This window comes from Schistocerca americana, chromosome 7 (genome assembly GCF_021461395.2).
Source record: "Schistocerca americana isolate TAMUIC-IGC-003095 chromosome 7, iqSchAmer2.1, whole genome shotgun sequence".
Lineage (NCBI taxonomy): Eukaryota > Metazoa > Arthropoda > Insecta > Orthoptera > Acrididae > Schistocerca > Schistocerca americana.
The window spans coordinates 361,438,447-361,449,058 of NC_060125.1; the positions used below are offsets into that span (position 1 = coordinate 361,438,447).

General features: G+C 39.2%; 1 protein-coding gene across 2 annotated transcripts in view; it reads right to left on the reverse strand.

The window, feature by feature from the left end:
* Positions 1-5,070, reverse strand: part of LOC124621884 (sterol regulatory element-binding protein 1) — an 85,102-nt gene extending 80,032 nt beyond the window's left edge. The window contains exons 1-3 of one of the 2 annotated variants that reach the window (XM_047147354.1): positions 4,935-5,070; positions 4,143-4,363; positions 3,610-3,897 (exon numbers count right to left, since the gene is read on the reverse strand). In XM_047147354.1, coding sequence (XP_047003310.1) covers positions 3,610-3,897; positions 4,143-4,363; positions 4,935-5,055 — 630 coding nt within the window. In that variant the 5' untranslated portion in view covers positions 5,056-5,070. Of the gene's footprint in view, positions 1-3,609; positions 3,898-4,142; positions 4,364-4,498; positions 4,627-4,934 lie in introns of those variants that run through there. The other variant, XM_047147355.1, reaches the window with a different exon arrangement.
* Between the last annotated feature and the right edge of the window lie 5,542 nt (positions 5,071-10,612).

Here is a 10,612-nt window from a genome sequence, read left to right on the forward strand (position 1 = left end):
ACCTACAAACCATGCCACAGTGATCCCATTCCAACAATCCAGCAGGATCTCCAGTCACTACTCAAATCCTTAGGGCCATCACAGAAACTCTACCCAGAGTCCGTCACTCTACTTACCCCTATCATTCCCCGCACTCCCATCTTCTACATGCTTCCTAAAGACCATAAACCCAACCACCAAGACGACCCATTGTGGCCAGTTACTGTGCCCCCACTGAGAGAATCTCTGCTCATGTAGACCAACACCTTCAACCTATTACCCGGAACCTATCCTCCTATATAAAAGATACCAAGCATTTCCTCCACCGACTCTCCACAGTTCCTGTCCCTCTATCACACGGTGCCCTGTTCATGACTATTGATGCCACCTCCCTGTACACTAACATTCCTAATGCCCATGGCCTTACTGCTATTGAACATTACTTTTCCAGACGCCCTATAGATTCTAAACCAACATCCTCCTTCCTAGTCACCGTGACTAACTGTATGATCACCCACAATTACTTCTCTTTTGAAGGCATTACCTACAAACAAATCTGGGGTATGGCTATGGACACCTGCATGGCACCATCCTATGCCAACCTATTCATGGACCATCTAGAGGAAGCTTTCCTAAAAACACAGAATCCTAAACCCCTCACCTGGTTCAGATTCAGTGATGACATGTTTGCTATCTCTATGGAAGGTGAGGACACCCTATCCACATTCTTCCAGAACATCAACAACTTCTCCCCCATTTGCTTCACCTGGTCCTACTCAACCCAACAAGCCACCTTCCTAGATGTTGACCTTCATCTCAGAGATGGCTACATCAGTACCTCTGTCCATATCAAACCTACTAACCACCAGCAATACCTTCACTTCGACACTTGGCACCCATTCCATACCAAGAAGTTCCTTCCGTACAGCCTAGCCACCTGTGGTCATCGCATCTGCAGTGACGAGCAGTCCCTCTCAAAGAATACCAAAGGTCTCAATGAAGCCTTCACTGACAGTAATTATGCACCCAACGTTGTACAAATCCAAATCTCCCATGTCTTATCTTTCCAGTATGCCACCACCACCCAAAGTCCCACAGTCTGGCCACAGAGGAGCATTCCCCATGTAACTCAGTACCATCCGGGACTGGAGCAACTTAATTACATTCCCTGCCAGGGTTTTGATTACCTCACGTCGTGACCTGAAATGAGAAATGTTCTTCCCACCACTCCTTCAGTGGTATTCCACCGTCCACCGAACATACACCATATACTCACCCATTCTTACACAATCACTGCTCCCAACCACTTACCTCATGGCTCATGGCCCTGTAACAGACCTAAATGCAAGATCTGTCCCATACATCCTTCTACCACCACCTACTCCAGTCTGGTCACTAACATCACCTATCCCATCAAAGGCATGGCTACATGTGAAACCAGTCATGTGATTTACAAGCTAAGCTGCAACCACTGTTCTGCATTCTATCTAGGCATGACAACCAACAAGTTGTCTGTCTGTTGAATGGCCACCCACAAACTGTGGTCACAAAACAAGTGGACCACCCTGTGCTGAACACACTATCAAACACGATATCCCTCATCTCAATGACTGCTTCACACCCTGTGCCATATGGATCCTTCCCACCAACACCAGATTTTCTGAATTGCGCAGGTGGGAACTTTCTCTGCAATACATCCTATGTTCCTGTAACCCTCCTGGCCTCAACTGTCGTTGGTCACTGTCCTCATCCATCCAGCCCCTTCCCTCTTCCCATTCCAGCACTACATAGCCGTCATTTCACCACCACAACCAGTCTTTTAATTTCTCTCCTTTCTGTTACTTAAACCCCCTTCCCTCCCCACCTTCTCTCCTGTCCTCTGTCTAAACTTTCCACCACCCCCACCATACTATCCTTCCCCATCCCTGCCCCAGCCTCCTCCTTAACCCCACCCAGTCACCACTCATATCAAGCACTGGTGCTGCTGCTTGCACTGTAGTTTCAGTTCTTTAAGCCTGCAGACGTGTGCAAGTTGCATTTGCGTGAGTGCGTGTGTGTATGTGTGTCTATTGCTGACAAAGGCCTTAATGGCCGAAAGTCATAATTGTCCTCCTTTATGTTGTGCTTATCGCAACTCAGCATCTCCGCTATAAGGTGAGCAGCAACTTTTCTTCTCTAATATTGTCACATTCCATCCTGGAGTTTACATATTTACATTTATGTACCCAATGAAACTCCTTATTTTCTCATTTGTAGAATTCTTCATGCTGTTAGTAACAAGAACTATCACCCAAAACCCCTTTTCAACAGAACGCCTGTTAATTTGACAGTACATGTTTTGGTAATGTTTAGTGTCAGTGAAATCATAAACAGGTCACTTCTCAGGGCTTGAATCTCCACCCTGCCAATGTCTAAAGTCTTTCAGAGCTGACTGCATCCCCCCCCCCCCCTCCCCACGCAATCAGACAGAAAATCCATGCTACACAAGACAAGTCACAAGTTCCAGTTAAGTCCGTATAACTTCAATAATATTCAATGCACATGCACATAGCATTCAAAACTGTCAGTATCACAAGCCTGTGTTTCAACTCCCGCTGACTTAATATGGAATTCAAATATTTCTTTAATGATATACACACTAAAATGGGTAATGTGGCTGAAAAAGCTGTAAGAAATATGAACAGCACAAACAGATAAGTAGCATGAACAATGACCATAAAATGGAAGCTTGAAGACATTGTTGGACATAATGTATAGTTTACATTTTATACAACCCACAAGCTGGGTGGCCAAAGCGGAGAGAGAGCTCGGAGTTGAAATGTAAAGAAATGAGAACACATCAGGTCACAGACACTTTGTAATTTAGTTTGTTCAACACATGACCACCTATGACTGACAATCTTTAGGTAGAGGCGGCTTATGGCACATAAGCCTAATACGAATGTTGGTCTTCAAATTAAATTACTGATTGCACACTTTTACTAGGCACCTGAGCAGAGTATGCTGGGAGCAGAAGCTCGCGATCGGCTGCTGAGACAACCCCTCCTCCGCCTCCCAAAACAGTCAGCTTATAGCTAATAACAGAAATGAATGTGTATTGTACTAATCCATCACTAATGTAACACGAAGGTAATGACAAGTCACTGAAGTACCAAGTAGAACCTCTTTGCTTATTTTTTGTATTAACAATCACTAGCATCAACTTTGGCCGGTGACCTAAGAAATATGGCAAATGGCGTAAACAATATGGTGACTATGACGTGATTTTATTGATGATTTTTCGAATGGGCCAAGCTACGGATTTGTTACCTTCCAGCCTAACCTATACCTTGGACTAAGCTACAAATCGGTATCACCAAAACCCGTTTTCCTATTGTTCCACATTCGTTAGTTTAGCCAATAAACAACAAAACTGTATACATGCACCAAAAGGTGATCTTAAAGTAGCCATTAACATTATGTCATTGGCCAAAGCCAATGACTTGTAGGCCTACTGAACATTCATCTTGATCCCACTACAGTTACATGGCAAGAGGTTGGTCAACTTCCACCAATCAAAGAAGGGCCAACGTAAAGCACGTGAACAGCAAATGCTATTGAATGGCGACTGGTTTGTCATGTCCTACTTACCTGCTGTACTTTATCAGACGAAACTTGTCCCATTCCTTGAAGAGTGAGAAGTTGATTTAACTGGCCTGGAACCTTCTGTAGCACAGGAACAGTAGTTTTTTGTGTAGTGGGAGCTGGTGCCACTTGCTTCACTATAGGCTGTTGCTTACGTGGCTGAACATATTGAATGCGAGGTCCAGCAGGAGTTGCTTGCTGGGTAGCTGGATGCAACAACTTTGGTGTCTGCTGAAGAGACGTCTGAGAGACGCATGTTGGTATTGCGGTCTGGCTCCTAGTTGTCTGCGAAATCTAAATAGCAAATAAAGTACTGGTAAATAGCATACTTACATCACAGTATTCAGTTTTCTCCTTATGAATAACACAAGAACTGCCCATTCATCATTACACTCACACAACAAAGGAATGACTTTGTTCTACCTTGTAACTATCTATATTACATGAATAATGAACAAATAACAATTGACAAAATACAAGCAATATGTTGCATTTTAACTGTAAACAAAGGAACAAAAACAGATCTGTCATTAGTTTACTTGTTGCTGAAATGCCAGTCCAGAGTTCTGAAGTTGTGGAGCTGTTTTCTGATGATCCACTGCCTGTTGCTGAACGACAGTATTTGGAAATGGCACAGAGCTCGATACGTTCATAAAGTCAAATGATTCATCTTCTTCGGTCAGTTGCGACAATAGGGCGTCATCGGCAAATATGTTACTGTTCTTGGAGAACAACTCATTCTCGCAGTTTGATATCAGATCTGCAAAATATAATAAACTCCTAATATCAAGAAAAAATATGTCATACATAAGTGTCGCTAAATTTCATATGAGTTCTGCGACAATCTATATAATACTTCTAAAGAATACTACTAGTAATAACTGAAACGGCATACTTTACTAGGTAATGCTGCTACGAATAGTCACTGTCTCTTCTCTCCTCGTAATGGCACACTTTATATTTTTACGATTAATCATGTTTAAATGTTAATAAGACACTGTACGTTTGATTAAAAAACAATTCTCTTTCTACCAACACGACAAGCAATATAGTGATATATCAGTCCCAATATTTGTAACATGTGCAACCGACAACCGTGATTACTGCAGCACAAGCGCGTACATAAAAGAAAATTAATATATAAATAAACACAACAAAATATCAACACATTCTTGCAGAACACTAGCACGTGCTGCGTGCTATGATTGGTATGTCACTGCAAAGGGGGAAAAAAAAGAAACGAGAAACCAAACTCCACGTTCAGCAGACGAACTTAAATAAGTACCAAGCAAGTTTCACTGAAAATGACATGAGTCTACACTGTTGATTACCATCTAGGTTGTTAATGTCGCTGATATTAAACGTGTCACTCATCATCGCGAAGCTGTTTTCGTTATCATACTCTGCCAACTCCTGTTGCTGTGAAACATTCCACCCTCCCGGGTCCGCCATGTTTACGAATTAATCAAAACACCTTTCGTCAGCCAATGGCGTGGACGCTAGGAATCAGACGATTTTACGTCACAGGCGATGTGCGTAGAAGTTGGAATTGAAGGTATTGTTGTGGCACAGCAGTCGAACAGTTTGTGTGTAGCACAGAACAGCAATTTCCACATTCAAATATTTGCGCCAACTTGTCTGTACAGAAAGTGTTTGTAGACACAAGTGCTTGCGTGTTAATGAATCACTGACTGAAAAAATTGTCTGTGTTACTGTCTGTACTCGGCGGCGCGAAGTCTGGCGTGCTTGAATTGACGCAGTCCGCATTAGGGTAAATCCGAACTACTCCCGGAATGTTATTACTAAGGTCCTTCCAAACGCACCGATTTGTCAGCGCCAAAAGCTGCGCACATCAAATGGCGTAGACAATAATCGCATGTGAACCACAGACGTATGTGCCTGTGGTGCGAACAAGCGGTTTGCACAGCTGATCAAATTAGATTAGTTTAGATTAGGTTCAATTTTCGTTCCATAGACCCAAAAAAATGAGATAATTCTCGAAGGTGTGGAACATGTCAGAAAGTATAACATAAAAGCATAATGCATTTAAATATAATACTGACTACCCTGATGTTTTGTCAGGAGATTGTCGAAATAGACGAATACAATGTGGTAAACTGGAACGCTAATCTGAGGGTGTAAATCACATCTGTGCAGACAGGTCGGAGCATGTGGTCAGAAGATCACAGCAAAGCTGGTGCGCGAAACATGTTTGAGTCAACTGTTTGTTCAGTCTCACGTTTCACGCACATGTGTGGGTACAGTGAATTTTAAAGTAACAGATATACGTCAGTGCTCTAGAGAGTTAATTGGCGAATTTATTGAAATGTACGGGAGTCATACACGTCCGTGCAAAATTAAGAGCAGGGAATACAGCGACAGAGTTACAAAGACAGCTGCCTGTAATTCTTTAGTAGAGGATTTTCGATCGGCTGACAGTACGGCGAACAGGAAAACGGCGATAGCACCAATTAATTTGTCGTGGCGAATTTACCGTAACGAGACAAGAAAATTAACGAAATCTATTCGATATGACGCTGGAGGATTGCTAGTGCACTTTAACCCAAGTACTGACCATTTCCATAACCTTATGTGACTGTAGCAAAAGCAAGTAGGTTTCATTTCTTTCTAAAGAACAGTGTGGTCAGAACATTGTGTTAACCTGGTGGTGGAACACCTTGAAACAATGCCATAAGCGTCAGATAACTTCACTTTTTTTACTTCCTAACATAATATGTGGTTCTTAACTACAGTGATTTGGAGGTGAACTGTGGAATTCACTATCACAATACTAGAACTAAAACTTTCCAAATAAACTATGACCATACAACTAGAATTCAGAAAAGAGTTTTATATTCTGATGCAAAAATCTTTAACACGTTGCTGGAAGCCTTAAGTAATTTACAAGTACGCTTGTGTGCACTGTATATCGACTTTCAGAATTATTATGGAAGTGGCTGGCACGTATAAACACACTGCGAAGCGATTCTTTATTGCATATAAGGAGTGCAGCAGCATATTAAAAACTACACGAAGTCATCTTTCGGATGATGATGGTGTTTGGTTTTTGGGGCGCTCAACTGCCCGGTCATCATCGCCTGGCCATCTTTCGGAGTTACTTCCGCCAGTGTAATTAGCAGAATAAATAAAGACCAACCTTGAACTTTGTAAAAGCTGTGTCTGTAATAATATATCAAAATGTATCTGCAAGTAAACTTTTGGAATGATTTTTTATTTTATTTATTTATTTTTTCATCCATAAACAAATTTCTTTATATGGATGTCGTCATTATACATACATGTGTACCTTATTTTGTCATATAAGGTAATGAAATACAAGCTATATATAATAAATTCATAATATATATATATGTATATTACACACACAACTTATCATTGAATTACATAATGCAGAAGAACCTGCTTCAATCAAAAGAAATATATTACAAGACTCCTCTAATACTTGTATGGGTAAATTACAATCTAGTATGTCCACTTTATAATTTTTTTAACCTGATTATTTATTTATGCAAATTTTATGGTGCATGATTTCTCTAATCGAGTAAAAACTATTTTTTAATAAATATTCTTTAAGGAATGCTTTAAATTTACAGAGTTCCTTTATGCTTTTGATTTCTTTTGGCAATTTATTGTATATCTTGACACCTTGGTAAAACATAATGATTTGGGTTTTAAGTTTTATTCATTCTGTCTAGGTACAAGCAATTATAGTTTCTGGTTTGGTGATCATGTATGCAGCTGTTTGCTAAGTACTGCTCAATATTTTTGTGAATAAAAAATGTAGCTTGCAAGATATATTCACTTGGGATTGTCAGAATACCCCACTTTTATAAATAGTTCACTGCAGTGTGCTCTTTGTGACTCTTGCTCATTAATCTGACAGCTCGTTTTTGCAATCTGAACACATATTTCACATTTTGGGCATTTGCACCCCAGAATATTGTGCCATAACTTATTATAGAATGTATGTCTGCAAAAAATGTCATTCTCTGGCATGAACTATTGCACTCAGTGACTAATATTCGTAAGGCATAGCATGCCGTGCTAATTTTTTTCCCAAGCATCCTAATATGTTCATCCCATTTTAATTGTTGATCAACATACATACCCAAAAATTTTATGCTGGCTACACACTCTACAGTTTCATTTTGAACTTTAAGTTTTGTCATATTCGGTTTTTTCTTTACACGGAAGTTTATGTTATTAGTCTTCTTCACATTAAGAGTTACTTTGTTGTTATTTGACCAGTTGTGAACTTCCATAAGTGCCTTTTCAGCTTTTACATTTAACATTTCTGGTGTCTTGTTTGTAGTTATTATATTGCTGTCATCAGCAAACAACACTGATTCTCCTTGCGTTACCCACTGTGGGAAGTCATTAATATAAATAATAAATAGTATTGGGCCTAACTACACTATCGATGTAGTTACATTGCACTGACATTTTATTATTTTATTTTGTTATTAACATGACACGAGACAGTACTTTAAGCCTAGTTTACGCGACAACACTGGCTTGCGCCATTCGTTGCGTGAAACGAGTTGTGCGCAAATGGTTTCGTATATAGTTGTAGACACGCCGCCATCAGTGCACACTCCAGTTTCATCGTTTGTGAGTGCCGCATATGCTTCTCTAAAATGAAAGTTTTGGCAGCTGTACGAGTTGTAGCGGAGATAATGATTCTTTGCGTGAAATTGTTGCATAAGAAAAAAGATAAAAGTATTAAGAGACGTGTTTGGGTTCGTGAACGGATCTGGAAAAGACGTAAGCTCGGTTGCTCGCCGACCTTGTTGAAAGAAATTGCAGTGGAAGATCCAAGAAGCTATTTTAGTCACCTCCTAATGTCGTATTGTAATAGTCACGCAAACCGAAATGCTTTGCCGCAGAATGTGTATCGTCGCTGTAAACAAAATCGATATCTGGCTCCATGACAGATTTGCGCTTATTTCCGCGACCTAAAATACATTGCGAGAACAGAAACTACATAGCGTTTTGTACTTTACCCATCACGTCGTCCCTGCTGTAACTAAGTGACCAATGAAAAATCAAAACTGGAAGGCAAATCGGAAATCGCGATGTTTCACCCTCTTTCAGGATTATATTCGTTTGCTTGTTAAAGTTATTTTTTGGCGCATTGAAAATTTATCACAAGGATACCACCCCTTGTAGGATTTCTTATAATTAAATATCAGTTAACGACGCTTCGAAGTAAAATGTCATCAGTAAATTCCAATATCAACAATTGCTTTGTTTATAACGCTCAATGTTTGAAGTAGCTGTATGGTTAGAGGCGTCATATTCCTGTGTTCTGGTTCATAGGTTCGTCGCTTGTTGTATATCAATTTTTTTTCAATTTTCGTGTTTTTAATATATTAACATTTGTCTGTCTTTTTCGACTATGTCACAATTTCCATTGGTGCAGTTAGGCAGGAACCTAAGACTGCTGCTTAAATTGCTGTGAGTGAATGAGCAGCAATGGCATATGTAGAAAGGAAAGTGCCTAAAAGCGGACCCCCATTTCTTTTTTTTTAACACATAGAAAAGAGTAAAAAAACTGTTTTAAAAGTGTGTAATATTTATTTTATAATGTTATGCGCCATTTACATTTTATAAATAGTGAATAAACGAAAAGCTATTACGAAAAACATTTTTAAAAACTTTACACTTATCTAGTTCAAAAAATAGCTCCCAAAGTCGAATCCCAAAAACAAATAGTCAAATTAGCACTAAACAAAATCAGAAGAAGGTATTAAATCGGAGAAAACATTATAGATGTAGTGTAGGTATAGTATAACATCTTTCAGAAAGTTTTAGAATTTCTGTGTGTTTTCTTTGCTGAAACAAACAGCCCTGCTGTAAAATATTACTGTAGGACTGATTTATGAGAGTTTAGATTTGTGTCATTTAGGAACTACCGACATTTTCCCAGCAATTTCGTCGAAAGGTGTTCAGTGTTGTTTCTCTCTGCCAGTTCTGTAGCCATTCTTCACAAGTCATTGCGAGAGAGCATGAAGAAACAAGCTTCCATAACAAGATAGTACTAAATCAGGCTCTTCTTCAAGATTTTTAACCCAAAGTGTAGCTCAGGCCCTTTTTGTTTTTGCTGCTTCATCAGGTATACTGTACTTCTCAGTGTACACCCTCATAAGAATTGTTTTTGCAACATAAACTGCTCAATGGCCTTCTTTCAACTCACCGGATTCTGAACTATATCAGTAAGTAGCTTCAGTCATTTTAGATAGACTCCACTTTTTTATCAGCCCTTCCTATTACCCTCTTGGAATCAGCAAGAGAATAAGAGTATGTACTAATACAGGAAGACGTTAAAAGTAAGGGGTCCAGTTTAAGCAATTTTAGGAAGTCCAGTTTACGTGAGTAAAGCTTGCCTTTGGTAACAGAATAATTTTTTTTAATCTAAATAAAAAAGTAAAAAAGTTTGATACAACAAATGCATCGAGGTACAACAGAGATACCAAAATTTTACACTCTGTGTAAAATAACTGCACTCAATATAATTTATTTGGCACCCATTTGATAGAATTCACAATACAGGGATTGTTTTTACTACTGCACTGTAAAGTACACCAAACATTCACGGAAGAATCTATTATAGAAGCTTCACTGTATAAAACAGCAATACGAAAAAGACAGTACACATCTATATATATAAAAGAAAGTCGTGTTAGTTACACTATTTATAACTCAAGAACGGCTGGACCGATTCGGCTGAAAATTGGTTGAGAGGTAGCTTTGAACCAGGAGACGGACATAGGATACTTCTTTCGACTGCTATAAAATGTGGTATAACAAAAACGCATTTGGCATAGAATAACAAAACGAAAAATGTCAGCTAAACGTCACTATAAAACGTGGTATAAAAAAACTCATCTGATATGGAATAACAAAACGCAAATGACAGCTAAACGTCTATGGTTAAGTATCAGTATATATCATTAATTAAAAATTTAAAGAAATAATTTGTATTTTC